Source organism: Triturus cristatus, chromosome 7 (assembly GCF_964204655.1).
Source record: "Triturus cristatus chromosome 7, aTriCri1.1, whole genome shotgun sequence".
Classification (NCBI taxonomy): domain Eukaryota; kingdom Metazoa; phylum Chordata; class Amphibia; order Caudata; family Salamandridae; genus Triturus; species Triturus cristatus.
In genome coordinates, this window is record NC_140590.1 from 1,737,220,058 (window position 1) to 1,737,243,768 (window position 23,711).

Sequence of the window (23,711 nt, forward strand, 5' to 3'; positions counted from 1 at the left end):
ACCCAACTACGATGTGGCCAACAACGGAAGAATAGCAAATGGAGAGGTGAAGAGGGGCAGCTTTTAATCTCTTAGTGGAGCAAAAAGAAAGTGAGAAGCGCGGTGAATTGCAATCTCTTGGAAGACGCGCGCTTGCTCCGCGGCATGACATACCTCCCAGGTAGCGTCGACAACATCTGACAGCTAACCCTGGGAAGTGTCAGGTCGCTCATTAAGTAACTGACGAAAACAAGTACGTCAGCAAGAGGCACGTGACGAGCCCATTGGACCGGGGCAGGGGGTGTGTCTGTAACAACGCAGCTGAAAGCTCAGATGCTGCAAAACTGAAAGTGTTAACCCGTGATCGACAGACAGCGTTCAAAGGCGCGCGAAGGGCACTTAAATGTGTCAATTGAAACTGCTGTGTTACAGCTTACACTCTAAGTTTCTTGTTTACAACATTGAAGCATAATATTTTCAGCGTTGTGCGTTAATGCAAAAAATAGGTAAAGCCACTTAGTCAAATGTACGTCAGCTTGGAAACCATGAACATGAAAAACAAATCATAGAGCAGCATATAAAATAGAGGCAAGCATTAACGTATCCTATTTAAAATGTATGCAACGAGGTAGTGACCTGACTGCAAAAGCAGCTTACATTCTGAAGCAGAGATAAATCGCCCTCAACAAGATAACAATATATGTCTAGATAGAGTGTAGTTCAGATTTTGAAAGGGAATCAAGGCAATAGTAGGTTCCAGGGGCGGAAAAAATGTGTCATGCAGCAAATGATTATGGATGGTCAAGATTACCCCATATTTTAGGCTAGGTGTTATTCAACAGGGATAATTGTGCATACGTAGCGTCAAGTTCGTTAAGGCCATTGAGGACAGAGTCAAACCTGTCCATCCATTTACATTCACGAGTGTTGAGGATTGCTCCCAGGTCGCCTCCCCTGATACCCAGAGTGATGGCCTCCAGAACTAGCCATTTCATCGATTCAGGGGGGTGATTAAATGCTGAAAAATGTTCAACCATGGGGGCCCCCGTGGTATTGCATCTTATTCTGCTACAGTGTTGTAGGATACGGCATTTAATCCTCTGAGTGGTCTGACCCACATATATCTTATTGCAGGGACAGACAATGGCGTAAATCACATTCTTAGTGTTACAATTTGTCAATGTTTTTAGGGGCACCGTGCAATTGTTCAATTGAAACACTTTAGTTTCAATAGTGAGACCACAGGCTTTACATTGTCCACATTTGACATGGCCTACTGGTGCCGGTAGTTGCCACATTGATTCGATTGTTGGCTTAGGCGGTGTGTCCAAAAAGGATTTTACTACTTGATCACGGACATTTCTACCTTTCTTAAAAGAGTGCATGGGTGGTTCGGGAAGATGTAGTTCCGATGATACCAAATGCCAGTGTTTGTTAATGATATGCCGAATTTCGTTACTCCTGGTGTTGAAGGTGGTAACGCATATTAGCCTGTTGGGGTCCTCGGTACGATTCTTTGGAGTTAAAAGCGTGTCCCTATGGTTGAACCACGCTCTCTTGCGAGCTCTCTTAACCAACCGTCTGGGGTAGCCACGTTCAATCAGTCTGGCAATCAAATCATCAGATTCATTGAAGAAATCCTCCTTCCGTGTACAATTTCTCCTGATCCTTAGGAACTGGCCAAAGGGTAGATTATCACGCAGGCCTCTTGGGTGGTGACTCCCATATCTGAGTAGCGTGTTTCTCTCAGTAGGTTTACGGTAAAGAGTCGTATATAGGCACTCATCCGCGGTTTTGATAGAAATGTCCAGAAAGTCAATGGTGGACTTGTCTTTGTGAATTGTGACCTGGATGTCGCCTGTTCTCTCATTGAGCCATTTGAAAAAATTGTTGAGTTCTGAATCACTGCCTGTCCAAATCATGAGGACATCATCGATGTACCGCTTCCAGTACGCAACTTGCCTCTTAAATGGATTAGTAATGTTGTTCACAAAGGTCTGCTCAAAATCGTCCATGTACAGGATCGCCAGGTCCGGTGCAAAGCTGGCCCCCATCGCAACACCTTTAGTCTGCATAAAATACTCATTCTGGAAGAGGAAAAAGTTTTGTGTCATCGCTATAGTGAGCAACTGAATTATGAACTCGGATGGAACATGTGTGGGTTGTGTTCTTGTGTCCAAATATTTTGACATCACATCTAGAGCATGTTGTTGTGGTATGCTGGTATATAGTGACACAATATCCAGCGTGACAAGAATCTGGGTATCTGGATTGAAAGACATACCATCAATTAAATTGATGACCTGCATTGTGTCTCGTACATATGACCTGGTTTGTTCAGCCAAAGGTTTTAGAAAGAAGTCCACGTATTTACACAATGGTTCAAGGATAGACCCACATCCAGACACTATGGGGCGCCCAGGCGGTCGTTGTTGATTCTTATGAACTTTCGGTAAGGTGTAAATCGTTGGAACGCGTGGATGAGTCTGGTTCAAGTAGGCAAATTCCAAATTCGAAAGGAAACCTTGGGCAAGGCCATCTTGAGTTGTCCGCAAAATCATGCTGCTGATTTTCTTGGAAGGATTGGAATTTAATCTGGTGTAACTGACACCGTCATTCAGTTGAGAGTAAATCTCGTCCTTGTAATCCTCCACATTCTGAAGCACAATGGCACCACCCTTATCCGCAGGTTTGATGACAATGGAGCGATTGTTTTTTAAGTCATCAAGGGCTTTCCTTTCACCACTAGTAACGTTATGAGTTACATATTTCTTGATGGAACACGTGTTGAGGGCCTCCTTGAGCACAATACTCTCATAAGTTAACAGGTGATGTGAAACCATTTGTGAGGTTGGAGTAAAGGAGGATGGAGTCCGGAGTCCAGTGCAAGATGTCGTAGATTGACTTGGGGACTGACGGAAAAAATAGCGTAACCTCATCTTACGAAAAAAACGGTGTAATTCAGTTTGTAGATTGAATTTATTAGGGTATGCGGTAGGGACGTACGATAGCCCTTTACTGAGAACCTTATGTTCATCATTAGTCAATACATGGTTGGACAAGTTCATAATAGGGTCCTTGATGGTGCTCACCAGCGATAGACTCGGCGTCTCGTTTGAATTTCCCCATGCTGTTCCTGGGGGAAATGTACTTGTTTCTGGGCAGGGGTCATTCCTTGGGGTAGGCCTCGGCCCCATCCTTGTTGTAGGTGGCCGCGTCCCCGGCCTCTGTTCCAGTTCCAGTTCGTATTCCTTCCTCTTGGTGGTCGCCATTGTCTGTCCTCTAAAAAAGAAGGACCCGATGGTGGATAATATGCCGTGTCCTGGCCTTGGTAGTTAACACTACTACCTGCTTGTTCACTGTCGCTTCCAGTGGATCCTGTCGATTCAGAAAAAGTTGTGAAACGACGGGTACCTCTGAATCCACCCCTTCCTCTATTGAAAAAACGACCTTGTTGATCCTGTTTGTAGTAGTCGTCGTGTAAATATGGGTAGGTCAACTTCTTGTCATAGACACGTACGTCTTTGGAGAGTTTGTCGAGCTTCTTTGCTTGAGTATTAATATCGAATTCTTTGATTGTTTTCTCAAGGCGCTCCAAGGCTTCTTTGGCGTTCGTTAAAGCGTTGTCAGTAGAGATATCGCGTTTAAGATCTGCGATTTCTTTCATAAGTTTCTCGACCTGTTCAAGGGCTGTTTCTACCCCCAGCACCATCCAGTGCCGCGAGCAGTTATTGGCAACAAAACTGAAGCCCTCCTTGAACTTGGGCTGATCCACAAAGATCGCAGGTTCGTTCTTGACTTGTAATCCTACCGGGATGACATTAGCCTGTAAGTATTTGGTCAGGACGTGTCCGTGTAATCTTGTACGGATTAGCTTTTTCTCCAGTCTTTCCAATTTGTTAATCTTCTCGTTGAGAGATACATCTATGTTGGGAGTGTTGGAGGTTATGAAAAGGTTAGTGGGGTCCTGAATGAGATTGGCGATGTACTCCTCAGTATATGATAAAGTTTCACTTGCCGTCATAATGTGAGAAAATAAATTAAATGAGCTAAAAGCAAAAACCCTCGCAGGAAAACCTGCACTAGGATATGTTATGTTTCAATGGGGTAACCCGATAGACCACTGGACTCGGGTGTATAGATTGGTATATGAAAAAACAGTCACAGTGGAGCAGTTTATCTTAATAAAAACACAAGTATGTGAGTATACACTTAAATCGAGTTATGACAACACCTTATTGAGATACACAAATGACCTCATTTAATCATATTCAGCATAGAAAAGGGTCAACATTTCAACCTATTAAATAGACAAATGCATGTCACAATCATCATTTTCAATTACTACGGGTGTAAGTGAAGTGAAAAGTGCAACATAAATCGGGATAAGTGCAGACAAAGTGAAGGGGAAGGTCGTGTGTTTTAGAACATCCAAAATGAATTTGAAGACCTAACCTGCCACTCGAATGGCAATAACACAAATGCAATAACATTAGCAAGAAAAGCAGTTGTACAATCACTGTCAGTCTTGTGTATTAAACAAAGGGAAAAGTCGTCGACGTTTCGACCCCTAATCGAGCCAGCAATTAGGAAATCTTGGAAGCGGGGTCTTCTTCAGGACCAGCGGGGGGTAGGGAAGAAGGACTTACACCTAGAGATAATGAGTAGTATTAATACGGTGTGTCTCTAGGATCATTAATCGTCATGAGGTAGAAATAAGATGATATTTACCAGCAACAGCAAGGAAAACTCATGCTGGATTATTTGTGGAGTGGGCCCGAACGGCTCCTAAAACAAAACAAAAACAAAAAGACGGAACAAGGGGAGATTGTACATCTGTATGAGGTCTCAATTGGGGCCTGTTGGCCAAAGCAAGATGGTGTATAACTCACCATTCAATGTTGAACAACCGGTGCTATTGATGGCAATATTCTTGTCGGTATGTGATGAATCACAGTGGGCAGTGGTTCAAAAGTAACCAACGCTGGGGGGGTAAAGAAATTGAATTTCAAATCACCACTTAGTTTGAAGATGTACCAAAACCAAATAAGGTACAAACATCAAAGGACCCACACAAGTGACGGGAAAACTATGGGGGCAAATGTATCTAAAAATGTCTAAAAAGGGAGTCACCGTGAGGGGACATCAAGGGTAACTATGGGCAGCGCTGCGGGGTTTGGAGGATATGAATCCGCTAAATTTAAGAAGAACATCCAGCGTGTTATGGACTTAACACGTAACAAGCCCCAACCTCTGAAAGCCCGGACAATAAGTATGAGGCAGGCGAAGATGAGAGATTAAGCTCGCAGCGTTTCACAAAATCAAAACTTGAAAAAATATATAAAACCGCCTAACGGCTCTAAAGCATGGAAACTAATTACATATGGTTCTTATTATAACTCAACCCAACTACGATGTGGCCAACAACGGAAGAATAGCAAATGGAGAGGTGAAGAGGGGCAGCTTTTAATCTCTTAGTGGAGCAAAAAGAAAGTGAGAAGCGCGGTGAATTGCAATCTCTTGGAAGACGCGCGCTTGCTCCGCGGCATGACATACCTCCCAGGTAGCGTCGACAACATCTGACAGCTAACCCTGGGAAGTGTCAGGTCGCTCATTAAGTAACTGACGAAAACAAGTACGTCAGCAAGAGGCACGTGACGAGCCCATTGGACCGGGGCAGGGGGTGTGTCTGTAACAACGCAGCTGAAAGCTCAGATGCTGCAAAACTGAAAGTGTTAACCCGTGATCGACAGACAGCGTTCAAAGGCGCGCGAAGGGCACTTAAATGTGTCAATTGAAACTGCTGTGTTACAGCTTACACTCTAAGTTTCTTGTTTACAACATTGAAGCATAATATTTTCAGCGTTGTGCGTTAATGCAAAAAATAGGTAAAGCCACTTAGTCAAATGTACGTCAGCTTGGAAACCATGAACATGAAAAACAAATCATAGAGCAGCATATAAAATAGAGGCAAGCATTAACGTATCCTATTTAAAATGTATGCAACGAGGTAGTGACCTGACTGCAAAAGCAGCTTACATTCTGAAGCAGAGATAAATCGCCCTCAACAAGATAACAATATATGTCTAGATAGAGTGTAGTTCAGATTTTGAAAGGGAATCAAGGCAATAGTAGGTTCCAGGGGCGGAAAAAATGTGTCATGCAGCAAATGATTATGGATGGTCAAGATTACCCCATATTTTAGGCTAGGTGTTATTCAACAGGGATAATTGTGCATACGTAGCGTCAAGTTCGTTAAGGCCATTGAGGACAGAGTCAAACCTGTCCATCCATTTACATTCACGAGTGTTGAGGATTGCTCCCAGGTCGCCTCCCCTGATACCCAGAGTGATGGCCTCCAGAACTAGCCATTTCATCGATTCAGGGGGGTGATTAAATGCTGAAAAATGTTCAACCATGGGGGCCCCCGTGGTATTGCATCTTATTCTGCTACAGTGTTGTAGGATACGGCATTTAATCCTCTGAGTGGTCTGACCCACATATATCTTATTGCAGGGACAGACAATGGCGTAAATCACATTCTTAGTGTTACAATTTGTCAATGTTTTTAGGGGCACCGTGCAATTGTTCAATTGAAACACTTTAGTTTCAATAGTGAGACCACAGGCTTTACATTGTCCACATTTGACATGGCCTACTGGTGCCGGTAGTTGCCACATTGATTCGATTGTTGGCTTAGGCGGTGTGTCCAAAAAGGATTTTACTACTTGATCACGGACATTTCTACCTTTCTTAAAAGAGTGCATGGGTGGTTCGGGAAGATGTAGTTCCGATGATACCAAATGCCAGTGTTTGTTAATGATATGCCGAATTTCGTTACTCCTGGTGTTGAAGGTGGTAACGCATATTAGCCTGTTGGGGTCCTCGGTACGATTCTTTGGAGTTAAAAGCGTGTCCCTATGGTTGAACCACGCTCTCTTGCGAGCTCTCTTAACCAACCGTCTGGGGTAGCCACGTTCAATCAGTCTGGCAATCAAATCATCAGATTCATTGAAGAAATCCTCCTTCCGTGTACAATTTCTCCTGATCCTTAGGAACTGGCCAAAGGGTAGATTATCACGCAGGCCTCTTGGGTGGTGACTCCCATATCTGAGTAGCGTGTTTCTCTCAGTAGGTTTACGGTAAAGAGTCGTATATAGGCACTCATCCGCGGTTTTGATAGAAATGTCCAGAAAGTCAATGGTGGACTTGTCTTTGTGAATTGTGAACTGGATGTCGCCTGTTCTCTCATTGAGCCATTTGAAAAAATTGTTGAGTTCTGAATCACTGCCTGTCCAAATCATGAGGACATCATCGATGTACCGCTTCCAGTACGCAACTTGCCTCTTAAATGGATTAGTAATGTTGTTCACAAAGGTCTGCTCAAAATCGTCCATGTACAGGATCGCCAGGTCCGGTGCAAAGCTGGCCCCCATCGCAACACCTTTAGTCTGCATAAAATACTCATTCTGGAAGAGGAAAAAGTTTTGTGTCATCGCTATAGTGAGCAACTGAATTATGAACTCGGATGGAACATGTGTGGGTTGTGTTCTTGTGTCCAAATATTTTGACATCACATCTAGAAAATGTTGTTGTGGTATGCTGGTATATAGTGACACAATATCCAGCGTGACAAGAATCTGGGTATCTGGATTGAAAGACATACCATCAATTAAATTGATGACCTGCATTGTGTCTCGTACATATGACCTGGTTTGTTCAGCCAAAGGTTTTAGAAAGAAGTCCACGTATTTACACAATGGTTCAAGGATAGACCCACATCCAGACACTATGGGGCGCCCAGGCGGTCGTTGTTGATTCTTATGAACTTTCGGTAAGGTGTAAATCGTTGGAACGCGTGGATGAGTCTGGTTCAAGTAGGCAAATTCCAAATTCGAAAGGAAACCTTGGGCAAGGCCATCTTGAGTTGTCCGCAAAATCATGCTGCTGATTTTCTTGGAAGGATTGGAATTTAATCTGGTGTAACTGACACCGTCATTCAGTTGAGAGTAAATCTCGTCCTTGTAATCCTCCACATTCTGAAGCACAATGGCACCACCCTTATCCGCAGGTTTGATGACAATGGAGCGATTGTTTTTTAAGTCATCAAGGGCTTTCCTTTCACCACTAGTAACGTTATGAGTTACATATTTCTTGATGGAACACGTGTTGAGGGCCTCCTTGAGCACAATACTCTCATAAGTTAACAGGTGATGTGAAACCATTTGTGAGGTTGGAGTAAAGGAGGATGGAGTCCGGAGTCCAGTGCAAGATGTCGTAGATTGACTTGGGGACTGACGGAAAAAATAGCGTAACCTCATCTTACGAAAAAAACGGTGTAATTCAGTTTGTAGATTGAATTTATTAGGGTATGCGGTAGGGACGTACGATAGCCCTTTACTGAGAACCTTATGTTCATCATTAGTCAATACATGGTTGGACAAGTTCATAATAGGGTCCTTGATGGTGCTCACCAGCGATAGACTCGGCGTCTCGTTTGAATTTCCCCATGCTGTTCCTGGGGGAAATGTACTTGTTTCTGGGCAGGGGTCATTCCTTGGGGTAGGCCTCGGCCCCATCCTTGTTGTAGGTGGCCGCGTCCCCGGCCTCTGTTCCAGTTCCAGTTCGTATTCCTTCCTCTTGGTGGTCGCCATTGTCTGTCCTCTAAAAAAGAAGGACCCGATGGTGGATAATATGCCGTGTCCTGGCCTTGGTAGTTAACACTACTACCTGCTTGTTCACTGTCGCTTCCAGTGGATCCTGTCGATTCAGAAAAAGTTGTGAAACGACGGGTACCTCTGAATCCACCCCTTCCTCTATTGAAAAAACGACCTTGTTGATCCTGTTTGTAGTAGTCGTCGTGTAAATATGGGTAGGTCAACTTCTTGTCATAGACACGTACGTCTTTGGAGAGTTTGTCGAGCTTCTTTGCTTGAGTATTAATATCGAATTCTTTGATTGTTTTCTCAAGGCGCTCCAAGGCTTCTTTGGCGTTCGTTAAAGCGTTGTCAGTAGAGATATCGCGTTTAAGATCTGCGATTTCTTTCATAAGTTTCTCGACCTGTTCAAGGGCTGTTTCTACCCCCAGCACCATCCAGTGCCGCGAGCAGTTATTGGCAACAAAACTGAAGCCCTCCTTGAACTTGGGCTGATCCACAAAGATCGCAGGTTCGTTCTTGACTTGTAATCCTACCGGGATGACATTAGCCTGTAAGTATTTGGTCAGGACGTGTCCGTGTAATCTTGTACGGATTAGCTTTTTCTCCAGTCTTTCCAATTTGTTAATCTTCTCGTTGAGAGATACATCTATGTTGGGAGTGTTGGAGGTTATGAAAAGGTTAGTGGGGTCCTGAATGAGATTGGCGATGTACTCCTCAGTATATGATAAAGTTTCACTTGCCGTCATAATGTGAGAAAATAAATTAAATGAGCTAAAAGCAAAAACCCTCGCAGGAAAACCTGCACTAGGATATGTTATGTTTCAATGGGGTAACCCGATAGACCACTGGACTCGGGTGTATAGATTGGTATATGAAAAAACAGTCACAGTGGAGCAGTTTATCTTAATAAAAACACAAGTATGTGAGTATACACTTAAATCGAGTTATGACAACACCTTATTGAGATACACAAATGACCTCATTTAATCATATTCAGCATAGAAAAGGGTCAACATTTCAACCTATTAAATAGACAAATGCATGTCACAATCATCATTTTCAATTACTACGGGTGTAAGTGAAGTGAAAAGTGCAACATAAATCGGGATAAGTGCAGACAAAGTGAAGGGGAAGGTCGTGTGTTTTAGAACATCCAAAATGAATTTGAAGACCTAACCTGCCACTCGAATGGCAATAACACAAATGCAATAACATTAGCAAGAAAAGCAGTTGTACAATCACTGTCAGTCTTGTGTATTAAACAAAGGGAAAAGTCGTCGACGTTTCGACCCCTATATTTTTTCAAGTTTTGATTTTGTGAAACGCTGCGAGCTTAATCTCTCATCTTCGCCTGCCTCATACTTATTGTCCGGGCTTTCAGAGGTTGGGGCTTGTTACGTGTTAAGTCCATAACACGCTGGATGTTCTTCTTAAATTTAGCGGATTCATATCCTCCAAACCCCGCAGCGCTGCCCATAGTTACCCTTGATGTCCCCTCACGGTGACTCCCTTTTTAGACATTTTTAGATACATTTGCCCCCATAGTTTTCCCGTCACTTGTGTGGGTCCTTTGATGTTTGTACCTTATTTGGTTTTGGTACATCTTCAAACTAAGTGGTGATTTGAAATTCAATTTCTTTACCCCCCCAGCGTTGGTTACTTTTGAACCACTGCCCACTGTGATTCATCACATACCGACAAGAATATTGCCATCAATAGCACCGGTTGTTCAACATTGAATGGTGAGTTATACACCATCTTGCTTTGGCCAACAGGCCCCAATTGAGACCTCATACAGATGTACAATCTCCCCTTGTTCCGTCTTTTTGTTTTTGTTTTGTTTTAGGAGCCGTTCGGGCCCACTCCACAAATAATCCAGCATGAGTTTTCCTTGCTGTTGCTGGTAAATATCATCTTATTTCTACCTCATGACGATTAATGATCCTAGAGACACACCGTATTAATACTACTCATTATCTCTAGGTGTAAGTCCTTCTTCCCTACCCCCCGCTGGTCCTGAAGAAGACCCCGCTTCCAAGATTTCCTAATTGCTGGCTCGATTAGGGGTCGAAACGTCGACGACTTTTCCCTTTGTTTAATACACAAGACTGACAGTGATTGTACAACTGCTTTTCTTGCTAATGTTATTGCATTTGTGTTATTGCCATTCGAGTGGCAGGTTAGGTCTTCAAATTCATTTTGGATGTTCTAAAACACACGACCTTCCCCTTCACTTTGTCTGCACTTATCCCGATTTATGTTGCACTTTTCACTTCACTTACACCCGTAGTAATTGAAAATGATGATTGTGACATGCATTTGTCTATTTAATAGGTTGAAATGTTGACCCTTTTCTATGCTGAATATGATTAAATGAGGTCATTTGTGTATCTCAATAAGGTGTTGTCATAACTCGATTTAAGTGTATACTCACATACTTGTGTTTTTATTAAGATAAACTGCTCCACTGTGACTGTTTTTTCATATACCAATCTATACACCCGAGTCCAGTGGTCTATCGGGTTACCCCATTGAAACATAACATATCCTAGTGCAGGTTTTCCTGCGAAGGTTTTTGCTTTTAGCTCATTTAATTTATTTTCTCACATTATGACGGCAAGTGAAACTTTATCATATACTGAGGAGTACATCGCCAATCTCATTCAGGACCCCACTAACCTTTTCATAACCTCCAACACTCCCAACATAGATGTATCTCTCAACGAGAAGATTAACAAATTGGAAAGACTGGAGAAAAAGCTAATCCGTACAAGATTACACGGACACGTCCTGACCAAATACTTACAGGCTAATGTCATCCCGGTAGGATTACAAGTCAAGAACGAACCTGCGATCTTTGTGGATCAGCCCAAGTTCAAGGAGGGCTTCAGTTTTGTTGCCAATAACTGCTCGCGGCACTGGATGGTGCTGGGGGTAGAAACAGCCCTTGAACAGGTCGAGAAACTTATGAAAGAAATCGCAGATCTTAAACGCGATATCTCTACTGACAACGCTTTAACGAACGCCAAAGAAGCCTTGGAGCGCCTTGAGAAAACAATCAAAGAATTCGATATTAATACTCAAGCAAAGAAGCTCGACAAACTCTCCAAAGACGTACGTGTCTATGACAAGAAGTTGACCTACCCATATTTACACGACGACTACTACAAACAGGATCAACAAGGTCGTTTTTTCAATAGAGGAAGGGGTGGATTCAGAGGTACCCGTCGTTTCACAACTTTTTCTGAATCGACAGGATCCACTGGAAGCGACAGTGAACAAGCAGGTAGTAGTGTTAACTACCAAGGCCAGGACACGGCATATTATCCACCATCGGGTCCTTCTTTTTTAGAGGACAGACAATGGCGACCACCAAGAGGAAGGAATACGAACTGGAACTGGAACAGAGGCCGGGGACGCGGCCACCTACAACAAGGATGGGGCCGAGGCCTACCCCAAGGAATGACCCCTGCCCAGAAACAAGTACATTTCCCCCAGGAACAGCATGGGGAAATTCAAACGAGACGCCGAGTCTATCGCTGGTGAGCACCATCAAGGACCCTATTATGAACTTGTCCAACCATGTATTGACTAATGATGAACATAAGGTTCTCAGTAAAGGGCTATCGTACGTCCCTACCGCATACCCTAATAAATTCAATCTACAAACTGAATTACACCGTTTTTTTCGTAAGATGAGGTTACGCTATTTTTTCCGTCAGTCCCCAAGTCAATCTACGACATCTTGCACTGGACTCCGGACTCCATCCTCCTTTACTCCAACCTCACAAATGGTTTCACATCACCTGTTAACTTATGAGAGTATTGTGCTCAAGGAGGCCCTCAACACGTGTTCCATCAAGAAATATGTAACTCATAACGTTACTAGTGGTGAAAGGAAAGCCCTTGATGACTTAAAAAACAATCGCTCCATTGTCATCAAACCTGCGGATAAGGGTGGTGCCATTGTGCTTCAGAATGTGGAGGATTACAAGGACGAGATTTACTCTCAACTGAATGACGGTGTCAGTTACACCAGATTAAATTCCAATCCTTCCAAGAAAATCAGCAGCATGATTTTGCGGACAACTCAAGATGGCCTTGCCCAAGGTTTCCTTTCGAATTTGGAATTTGCCTACTTGAACCAGACTCATCCACGCGTTCCAACGATTTACACCTTACCGAAAGTTCATAAGAATCAACAACGACCGCCTGGGCGCCCCATAGTGTCTGGATGTGGGTCTATCCTTGAACCATTGTGTAAATACGTGGACTTCTTTCTAAAACCTTTGGCTGAACAAACCAGGTCATATGTACGAGACACAATGCAGGTCATCAATTTAATTGATGGTATGTCTTTCAATCCAGATACCCAGATTCTTGTCACGCTGGATATTGTGTCACTATATACCAGCATACCACAACAACATGCTCTAGATGTGATGTCAAAATATTTGGACACAAGAACACAACCCACACATGTTCCATCCGAGTTCATAATTCAGTTGCTCACTATAGCGATGACACAAAACTTTTTCCTCTTCCAGAATGAGTATTTTATGCAGACTAAAGGTGTTGCGATGGGGGCCAGCTTTGCACCGGACCTGGCGATCCTGTACATGGACGATTTTGAGCAGACCTTTGTGAACAACATTACTAATCCATTTAAGAGGCAAGTTGCGTACTGGAAGCGGTACATCGATGATGTCCTCATGATTTGGACAGGCAGTGATTCAGAACTCAACAATTTTTTCAAATGGCTCAATGAGAGAACAGGCGACATCCAGTTCACAATTCACAAAGACAAGTCCACCATTGACTTTCTGGACATTTCTATCAAAACCGCGGATGAGTGCCTATATACGACTCTTTACCGTAAACCTACTGAGAGAAACACGCTACTCAGATATGGGAGTCACCACCCAAGAGGCCTGCGTGATAATCTACCCTTTGGCCAGTTCCTAAGGATCAGGAGAAATTGTACACGGAAGGAGGATTTCTTCAATGAATCTGATGATTTGATTGCCAGACTGATTGAACGTGGCTACCCCAGACGGTTGGTTAAGAGAGCTCGCAAGAGAGCGTGGTTCAACCATAGGGACACGCTTTTAACTCCAAAGAATCGTACCGAGGACCCCAACAGGCTAATATGCGTTACCACCTTCAACACCAGGAGTAACGAAATTCGGCATATCATTAACAAACACTGGCATTTGGTATCATCGGAACTACATCTTCCCGAACCACCCATGCACTCTTTTAAGAAAGGTAGAAATGTCCGTGATCAAGTAGTAAAATACTTTTTGGACACACCGCCTAAGCCAACAATCGAATCAATGTGGCAACTACCGGCACCAGTAGGCCATGTCAAATGTGGACAATGTAAAGCCTGTGGTCTCACTATTGAAACTAAAGTGTTTCAATTGAACAATTGCACGGTGCCCCTAAAAACATTGACAAATTGTAACACTAAGAATGTGATTTACGCCATTGTCTGTCCCTGCAATAAGATATATGTGGGTCAGACCACTCAGAGGATTAAATGCCGTATCCTACAACACTGTAGCAGAATAAGATGCAATACCACGGGGGCCCCCATGGTTGAACATTTTTCAGCATTTAATCACCCCCCTGAATCGATGAAATGGCTAGTTCTGGAGGCCATCACTCTGGGTATCAGGGGAGGCGACCTGGGAGCAATCCTCAACACTCGTGAATGTAAATGGATGGACAGGTTTGACTCTGTCCTCAATGGCCTTAACGAACTTGACGCTACGTATGCACAATTATCCCTGTTGAATAACACCTAGCCTAAAATATGGGGTAATCTTGACCATCCATAATCATTTGCTGCATGACACATTTTTTCCGCCCCTGGAACCTACTATTGCCTTGATTCCCTTTCAAAATCTGAACTACACTCTATCTAGACATATATTGTTATCTTGTTGAGGGCGATTTATCTCTGCTTCAGAATGTAAGCTGCTTTTGCAGTCAGGTCACTACCTCGTTGCATACATTTTAAATAGGATACGTTAATGCTTGCCTCTATTTTATATGCTGCTCTATGATTTGTTTTTCATGTTCATGGTTTCCAAGCTGACGTACATTTGACTAAGTGGCTTTACCTATTTTTTGCATTAACGCACAACGCTGAAAATATTATGCTTCAATGTTGTAAACAAGAAACTTAGAGTGTAAGCTGTAACACAGCAGTTTCAATTGACACATTTAAGTGCCCTTCGCGCGCCTTTGAACGCTGTCTGTCGATCACGGGTTAACACTTTCAGTTTTGCAGCATCTGAGCTTTCAGCTGCGTTGTTACAGACACACCCCCTGCCCCGGTCCAATGGGCTCGTCACGTGCCTCTTGCTGACGTACTTGTTTTCGTCAGTTACTTAATGAGCGACCTGACACTTCCCAGGGTTAGCTGTCAGATGTTGTCGACGCTACCTGGGAGGTATGTCATGCCGCGGAGCAAGCGCGCGTCTTCCAAGAGATTGCAATTCACCGCGCTTCTCACTTTCTTTTTGCTCCACTAAGAGATTAAAAGCTGCCCCTCTTCACCTCTCCATTTGCTATTCTTCCGTTGTTGGCCACATCGTAGTTGGGTTGAGTTATAATAAGAACCATATGTAATTAGTTTCCATGCTTTAGAGCCGTTAGGCGGTTTTATATATTTTTTCAAGTTTTGATTTTGTGAAACGCTGCGAGCTTAATCTCTCATCTTCGCCTGCCTCATACTTATTGTCCGGGCTTTCAGAGGTTGGGGCTTGTTACGTGTTAAGTCCATAACACGCTGGATGTTCTTCTTAAATTTAGCGGATTCATATCCTCCAAACCCCGCAGCGCTGCCCATAGTTACCCTTGATGTCCCCTCACGGTGACTCCCTTTTTAGACATTTTTAGATACATTTGCCCCCATAGTTTTCCCGTCACTTGTGTGGGTCCTTTGATGTTTGTACCTTATTTGGTTTTGGTACATCTTCAAACTAAGTGGTGATTTGAAATTCAATTTCTTTACCCCCCCAGCGTTGGTTACTTTTGAACCACTGCCCACTGTGATTCATCACATACCGACAAGAATATTGCCATCAATAGCACCGGTTGTTCAACATTGAATGGTGAGTTATACACCATCTTGCTTTGGCCAACAGGCCCCAATTGAGACCTCATACAGATGTACAATCTCCCCTTGTTCCGTCTTTTTGTTTTTGTTTTGTTTTAGGAGCCGTTCGGGCCCACTCCACAAATAATCCAGCATGAGTTTTCCTTGCTGTTGCTGGTAAATATCATCTTATTTCTACCTCATGACGATTAATGATCCTAGAGACACACCGTATTAATACTACTCATTATCTCTAGGTGTAAGTCCTTCTTCCCTACCCCCCGCTGGTCCTGAAGAAGACCCCGCTTCCAAGATTTCCTAATTGCTGGCTCGATTAGGGGTCGAAACGTCGACGACTTTTCCCTTTGTTTAATACACAAGACTGACAGTGATTGTACAACTGCTTTTCTTGCTAATGTTATTGCATTTGTGTTATTGCCATTCGAGTGGCAGGTTAGGTCTTCAAATTCATTTTGGATGTTCTAAAACACACGACCTTCCCCTTCACTTTGTCTGCACTTATCCCGATTTATGTTGCACTTTTCACTTCACTTACACCCGTAGTAATTGAAAATGATGATTGTGACATGCATTTGTCTATTTAATAGGTTGAAATGTTGACCCTTTTCTATGCTGAATATGATTAAATGAGGTCATTTGTGTATCTCAATAAGGTGTTGTCATAACTCGATTTAAGTGTATACTCACATACTTGTGTTTTTATTAAGATAAACTGCTCCACTGTGACTGTTTTTTCATATACCAATCAAGACCTTCCTAGTCTGCTGTTTCAGTCCACTGTTTCAGGCCCACCACACGCCAGTGGGCGTCAGGATTCGCCATCACCTCCCCCACTGGTGCCCCATTGCTTTGGACTGGTTGGTTCTGCAAACAGTCCGAAGGGGCTACTCCTCCCCTTCGAGACTACCTCTCCTGCTATGCCACGTCAGTACCACCGCTATCAGAGGATCACTTGATGCTTTTCAAACAAAGTTGCGGCACCCTTGGCCTAGGGGGGCAATCAAGCGTGTTTTAGGCCTTCGGAACGTCAATTGTTTCCTAGACCCGAAAGGCACAGGGTAGCGTTCCAGTTGCAGGACGCCTACTTCCACGTCCTGCCAGCCCACCGGCGTTACCTGAGGTTCACGGTTGGTCACTAGCATTTTCAGTTCACCGGGACCCCCTTTGGGCCTTACCAGCACCCTCGGGTGTTCACTAAAGTAATGGCAGTGGTCGCAGCTCGTCTGCGCAGATCAGGGGTTTGTCTTCCCCCTATCTTGACGACTGGTTGTTGAAGGCGGGCTTGCACCAGGCAGTCCTCTCCCACCTCCAGACTACGGCCGACCTCCTGCATTTCCTGGGGTTCTCTGTAAACGTTCCGCTGTCGCATCTGGGTCCCTCTCAGAAGCTCCTCTTCATCGGAGCGGTTCTGGACACGGCGCAATTTCGGGTTTATCCTCCCGAACAGCGAGTCCGGGACATTCAGGCTATGATTCTGATCTTTCAGCCCTTGTCCTGGGTTTTGGTCAGGAAGACACGGAGGCTGCAGGGCCCCATGGCCTCCTGCATCCTGCTGATCAATCATGCCAGATGGCATAAGCAGGCTCTGCAGTGGGACCTGAAGTTCCAGTGGGCGCAGCATCAGGGACACTAGTCCGACTACGTCCAGATCTCGGAGGGCACTGCACAAGACTTGCAGTGGTGGTTCACTGGCCAGCGTTGGGTCAGCGGCAGATCCCTCTCCCTTCCTCAACCGGAGCACACAGTGGTGACGGGCGCGGCCCTCCTGGGATGGGGCGGCCACATGGGAGAGGCAGAGATCAGAGGTCTCTGGTCTGAGGCAGAGTCCAAGCTCCATATCTATCTTTTGGAGCTTAGGGCGATCCTACTTGCACTGAAAGCACTCCTTCCCTCTGTCAAGGGGAGAGTAGTGCAGCTGTTCACAGACGACACCACCGCCATGTGGTACTGCAACAAGCAAGGCGGGGTGGGGTCGTGGACCCTCGATCAGGAAGCTCTGCGCCTTTGGACATGGCTGGAACGCCAGGGCATTCTCCTGGTGGTTCAACACTTGGCAGGTTCTTTGAACACCAGGGCGGATGCACTCAGCCGTCTGTGCATGATGGATTATGAATGGCGTCTTCAATCGGAGGTGGCGCAGGGTCTTTTTCAACAGTGGGGAGGACCTTGGTTAGATCGATTTGCCGTCGAAGAGACCGCGCAATGTCCGCAGTTCTGCACGTTTGAGTTTCCAAGGCGGCACTCGCTCGGTGACGCTTTTTTACGCGAGTGGAGTTGCGGTCTGTTGTATGCCTTTCCACCTATACCACTTCTACCCAGAGTGCTGACGAAGATCAGATGCATCCGGGCCCAGGTCATTCTTGTGCCATCGGCCTGGGCTCGAGGAGTTTGGTATCCCGAGCTACTCCGTATGAGCGTAGATTCCCCCGATACGTCTGCCTCTTCTGTCGCAGCAGCAGGGAACGGTCCTCCGCCCGAACCTGTCCAGCCTCCCCTCCTTGCGTGGAGATTGTGCGGCAACAGTTGATTCCATTTGACTTTCCTCCGGAAGTCTGTGATGTTGTTCTGGCAGCCAGGCGTCCCTCAACTAAGACTGTATACGCCTACAGGTGGAACAAATTTGTGGCATGGTGCACAGCGAAAGCTGTAAATCCCGTTTCTGCCCCTCTTTTTGAGGTCCTATTGGTTCTTCTCTCTTTGGCCCTGCAGGGCTCTGCTCCGGGCACTATTCAGGGCTACCTTTCTGCTATTTCAGCCTTTCTCCGGCTGCCTGATCAACCCTCTTTTCAAGTCCCCTGTGCTCAATAGATTTCTCAAAGACATTACTCACCTTTTCCCTCCTATTCCTTTTTTGATGCCTCAGTGGTGAACCTGGTTCTCACATACTTAATGTGCGCTCCCTTTGAGCCTCTTCATAACTGTCCTTTACGGGTATTAACTTTGCACACTGTCTTCCTGGTGTCTATCACCTCCGCTAGCCGTGGAAGTGAGCTCCAGGCACTTTCATGTAAACCTCCTTTTCTGGCGGTTCATCCGGACAAGGTTGTGCTTCGGCCACGTCCCTCCTTTCTACCAAAAGTAGTCCCTGCCTTTCATCTGGGGCAAACTGTCACTCTGCCCACTTTCCGCCTCCGAACCCTTCCAGAAAGGGAGAGGCTCCACAGTCTGGACCCTAAATGTGCGCGTTCATTCTACCTCAACCGCACACAACCGTTCCGGGTGGATGACCACCTCTTTGTTGGCCACATTGGCGCCAGGAAAGGCCGGGCTGTGCACAAGAGAACTATCTCCCGTTTGCTTGTCTTGTGTATTCCAGCCTGTTTCACTTTGGCTAAAAAGGAGCCTCCAGTAGGGTTGCGCGCCCATCCGACCAGGGCGATGGTGGCTACTACAGCATTGGGACGCGGTGTCCCACTGCAAGACATCTGTCAGGCGCCCACGTGGGCCTCGCTGCACACGGTCACTAAGCACTATTGCCTTGACAGTCCAGTCCGGAGAGACGACTTCTTTGGCCATTCAGTTCTCCGTGACTTTCTGGTGTCATCTCACTTCGCAGACCCACCACCGGGGTTGGTATTGCTTGGGTATGTATTCTAAGGTAAGGAATCTGTCTCTTTCAGATGCACAAGTTGCTTACTTGTGTAACGATATATCTGTAAGACGTTAGTTAGTGATAGATTCCTTACCGACCGCCCATCCTCCCCGTTCTGCGAACGGTTTTCTAGGACTCAGGTCATCCCTTTCAGGGCCCTAGTTCTATTGCACCAGTAGTCGGTCTCTGGCATGGCTCTGCGTTCCTGGTGCAGAAAATCGTGTACAGAACTGACTTCAGCATGCGTGGGCATGTCTAGGTAGCTCCGACGACGTCATCTCGGCGACTACGATGCCAGCGACGTACACAGAGCCGCACAACGACGCCTACCGAGCGCAGGGGTACTGCTGACAAATGTTCCGGATCCAGTCTGACGCCTGGGGATATTCTAAGGTAAGGAATCTATCACTAATTAATGTCTCTTACAGATATATTGTTAAACAAGTAAGTAACTTGTGCTATAATTGCCCACTCAACAAGTACTACGTCCATATTTGTGCTTATTACCTTCTTCCCATTCTTTTAAAGTATATATTTGAATCCATTATTATTATTTTTTTATCTTGGTGTTGGCTTTGTAGTTTTTGTTTTGTTTTGCTTGGGACTGCTGATTGGTAGCTTGTATACACATGCCTCCTCCATTTTTCAATAAGGGTGCCTTGATGCCCCGCCCTTCTTCCAAAGAAGAGCCAGGAAGGACTCCTTTACAGGAACTGATGGCCTCTGCGGGTCCGCCTGTGCAGTGTGGGAACCCATGGACCTCTGGTGCCCAGACTATGGCCCCCCATGGCACGGTCGGACAGTCCGGGTCCCTGCAGCCACTGGTTGATTCCCTGTTTAATGTCGATTATCCTCTGCATTGCAGGGTCTCTTATTCCCCACAAGAACCTGCCATGGCGTGCAGGCATCGACAGGGAGGTAGAACCTCAGGCTGCAAATGCGCATGAACATGTTAATTATTTGTGTAAAAGAAAAAGAATTGCGATTTATTTGGAACATTCTGCTGAAACTTTGGCTTTTTTTTTTATTTATTTTTTTAGGACTGGCAGAAATGAAGGCTCAAATTGCTGGTATCTAAATCACAAGGCTTTCGCCAAGGCAAAGTGTTCCCTTGAACGGCGATGGATCTGCACCAGACCTGCACGCTGCGTAAAGAAGAAACTGCATTTAAAGAGCAACTAACACCAGATCTGGCCATTCAAGACCTGCAACTTTGGTTTTAACATCTAAACGGGGTTTTAAATCAGTTTCACAAAAAAAACAGTTACAGAGCAGTTATTGTTACAGATTGAAATGGCAAAAAAAACACTACAACTTGCAAGTTATGGTCAGGACCACAATCTGTAACCCACACAACTATGCACATCCCTAACTCACTTAACCAAATGCAACATTAATGACTGTGACAGGTGCTCTTACAAATATTAGGAATAATCTTACGGATGAGTTTACCTCTCATGTCAGCCTTACCGGTGCTTAATTTGTATAAAAAAAGAAAAGTGCCAGGACCCCGCTTACACAACCCATTGCCTCAGCCCACACTGCCAATAACTATACCAGCACAACTACTGACCACCACGCTCCTACAAGTGTGACAATTCAGCCCATTCCAGACCCCCAAAGCTAGAAGAATGACTTGGGCTGCAGGTATTAGTCACTTTTAATGTATATTGAATTAATAAACCTCTATTTCTATACTGATCTCAAAAGTAGACATCCCGCGCCACTATGTGTCATAAGTGCTGGTGTTGACAATTAAGTATGAGCACTGGAAACCACTAGTTCAAATTAAGCACTGACCTTAACACTGTAAAAGAGAGGACTGTGAATGTTTTTTTTTACTGCATTGAGTTAGTATTGTTTAATAACCTTGTGCTTGTAGGTGTTGTTGATTGGCACACGCATTGAGGTGCATTTTCAGTTCTCAGGTTAGCTTCTTCTGCCACAGTATATTTGAAGGGGAAAATTGCTCTCATGGAAAAAGGATCAAGAGAAAGAACACCCATTAGGAAAGAAATTGAATGGCAAAATGTAATTGGGTGGATCCCAGCATGGAGGGGTCTCTTTACTCCCCCTGTCAGACAGCTGAATGGCAAGAACAAATGCACAAGCCCCTGCTGCAAGAAAACAAAGACAATCAGGAACTAAACAAATGAAACCCTAGCCTGTGTGGGTCAAACATTATCATTGGACGTTTTCTTTAACTGCACAATTTCTTTGAATTGTTTTACATTTATAAGACTTTGCTGAAATTCCAAATTACTGTTTGCCAGAACAAAGGATGTTTTTAATAAAAAGTGTTTTTGCTTTTCCGATGTGGATGTAAAAGGTGGAAAATCTGAGTCGAATAGTTCCCATGGAGGCAAAAAAATTATCTGGCGAAAATGAGCTGTACAGTTAAAACAGTATTTGACATTTCTAACAACTTGGCATGTTTTTTTAAAGGTTCCTCTTATCTTGTATAAAAAAATTTAAATGTATCCTTTTTTTTGTTGCTAGCTGCTACTTGTAGAAACATTTTATACAGAATTCTTTGTATGTATTTTGTTATATTTTACATGATGTATTTGAATATAACTTGAATTACAAAATCGATAGAGATGTGTCTGAGCCCATTCTGGCTACTTGGGCCAAATGACTGGTAATAGCATAGCAGATCCATATTCTCCTTAAATTGTAGATTTGCATCAAATGCCGAATGTGCCTTTCTCTCCCCTAGAGATGGTTCTGCTGCTATTAAATGTTTTCTGAATTTGCACTTTATCGGATACCTGAAATAAAAAATTAAATAAGCTTTGGAGTACTTTGACTTGCTAACTTAAGGGTCTGATGTAAAGGAGTGTGCTTGTGCTGTGGTTTGGCTCAAATAGTAAGTGTTCTCCCTAGTATTAGAGGTCAAAGTCTGCAGGTGTCAAATTGAAGCCGGGTAGTCCCTACCTACCCTGAGATCACGCCCACCCCACCAGACCAGTTCTCTCAAAACTGCAATGGAGGTACATTGGTCCTGTCAGTCCTGAAGAAGCCAGCCCTTCTGCTGTCCATCAGCACAGGGTCAAGACTGATTTGCATATAGCTGTGTCTGAACTGGGGTGACGAAGTGAGCTAAATAACGATGATGAATTCAACTCCGGTCTGTGACTTGGGGTGCTTGTCTGAAAAGTTTCAGCGCTCCGTCCATCATCTCCTTGTGTTTGCTTTGCCCAGCATCCCTTCCAGTGTTACCACTAGCTGAAACCGCTGCAGTACCGGTCGCCGCTGAAAAGACAATATGGCACGCGCCAGCAGGAGCACGGTGGATCCGTAGGACGCTGCTGCATCCAAACATAATCACATGGCAGCGTATGGAAACCAAGGACTGGAGGATGGTACATTTTGAGGTAAACAAGGGGCCATTACACTCTGGTGGTTGTGGGTGTCTCCCCAAGTGGTCATCACATTGTGTTTGTACCTCTACTGGTCCCCCCGGTCCCCCCCCCCCCAATCAGTGTTGCACAGCATACAGCGCCTCCTGCCGTGGGAGTACTGGATACTGTGCTGTACTGGTTTGTGTAGAGCTCAAGTAAGGCACTTTTGATGCATGCACGAGTAGTTACTCTTCTGCACATACGTATTTATTGATCCAGCCTGGTGGTGGACAAAGTCCCCATGTCACGCTTACTGAGGTGCATATACCCGGTGTGTGATTGTCACCTTACTGCACATGCTCTATCAGTGTGCACATGTGCAGGAGCTGAAGTGGCTTCCTGGTTGGTGAGTTTGGGACTGACGTCAGCAGGGTAGAGCAGCTGCTGGAAGTGGGGGTCACTGATTGTGCAGAGTGTGGGTGGGTGGACAAGAATTCTGAAAAGTAACTAATGATAGCCTGGGGCCTTAGGGACCGCAATATTTAGCCATCCTCATTGAAGAAAGCAGCCCATCAATGCTCAGAAGGGGACACAGGTGGCTCCACTGTAACCTGCTGCTGCAGCGTTCTTTCAAGATTAAGACCAACTAAATCCACAGCTTGTTTTCAACCAAGGTTTCCATGAAAACACGAGGGGAACTTTTAAAGACCTCAGGGTGAAAAAGCAAAATAACGACCAGACAATCAGACTCTCACTACAAACAGCACTCACCCTTTCCATGGGCACAATCTGACCATACTGACAGCATTGACACCCCTGACAAGCTGGCACCAAAGCCAGTAGGTCTAACCGATTGCCTGTTTATTGATTGGTGATTGTGTGTTGTGCATTTGGGAGACAATTGTGTGGGTTTTCAAGACTCTGGAGGAGCAGATCACCATAAGTGTAGAGGTTTGAGATATTTATTGTATGAGATTGGCCTCACAGGAAAGGAAGGGCCCAGCTTG

General features: G+C 44.8%; 1 protein-coding gene and 3 long non-coding RNA genes across 4 annotated transcripts in view; 3 read left to right on the plus strand and 1 right to left on the minus strand.

Moving 5' to 3' along the window:
* LOC146812944 (uncharacterized) overlaps window positions 1-22,134 on the plus strand; it is a 105,756-nt gene extending 83,622 nt beyond the window's left edge. The window contains exon 7 of the mRNA XM_085619985.1: window positions 20,401-22,134. Coding sequence (XP_085476111.1) covers window positions 20,401-20,542 — 142 coding nt within the window. The 3' untranslated portion in view covers window positions 20,543-22,134. The remainder of the gene's footprint in view (window positions 1-20,400) is intronic.
* On the minus strand, window positions 4,212-4,965 carry LOC146812945 (uncharacterized). The gene is made up of 3 exons (XR_014965993.1): window positions 4,872-4,965; window positions 4,711-4,767; window positions 4,212-4,630 (listed from the first exon to the last, which is right to left on the minus strand). It is a non-coding gene; the product is annotated as an uncharacterized LOC146812945 (long non-coding RNA).
* LOC146812946 (uncharacterized) lies at window positions 10,288-11,041 on the plus strand. Its single transcript, XR_014965994.1, has 3 exons — window positions 10,288-10,381; window positions 10,486-10,542; window positions 10,623-11,041. It is a non-coding gene; the product is annotated as an uncharacterized LOC146812946 (long non-coding RNA).
* Window positions 15,670-16,423, plus strand: LOC146812947 (uncharacterized). The gene is made up of 3 exons (XR_014965995.1): window positions 15,670-15,763; window positions 15,868-15,924; window positions 16,005-16,423. It is a non-coding gene; the product is annotated as an uncharacterized LOC146812947 (long non-coding RNA).
* Window positions 22,135-23,711: the final 1,577 nt, after the last annotated feature.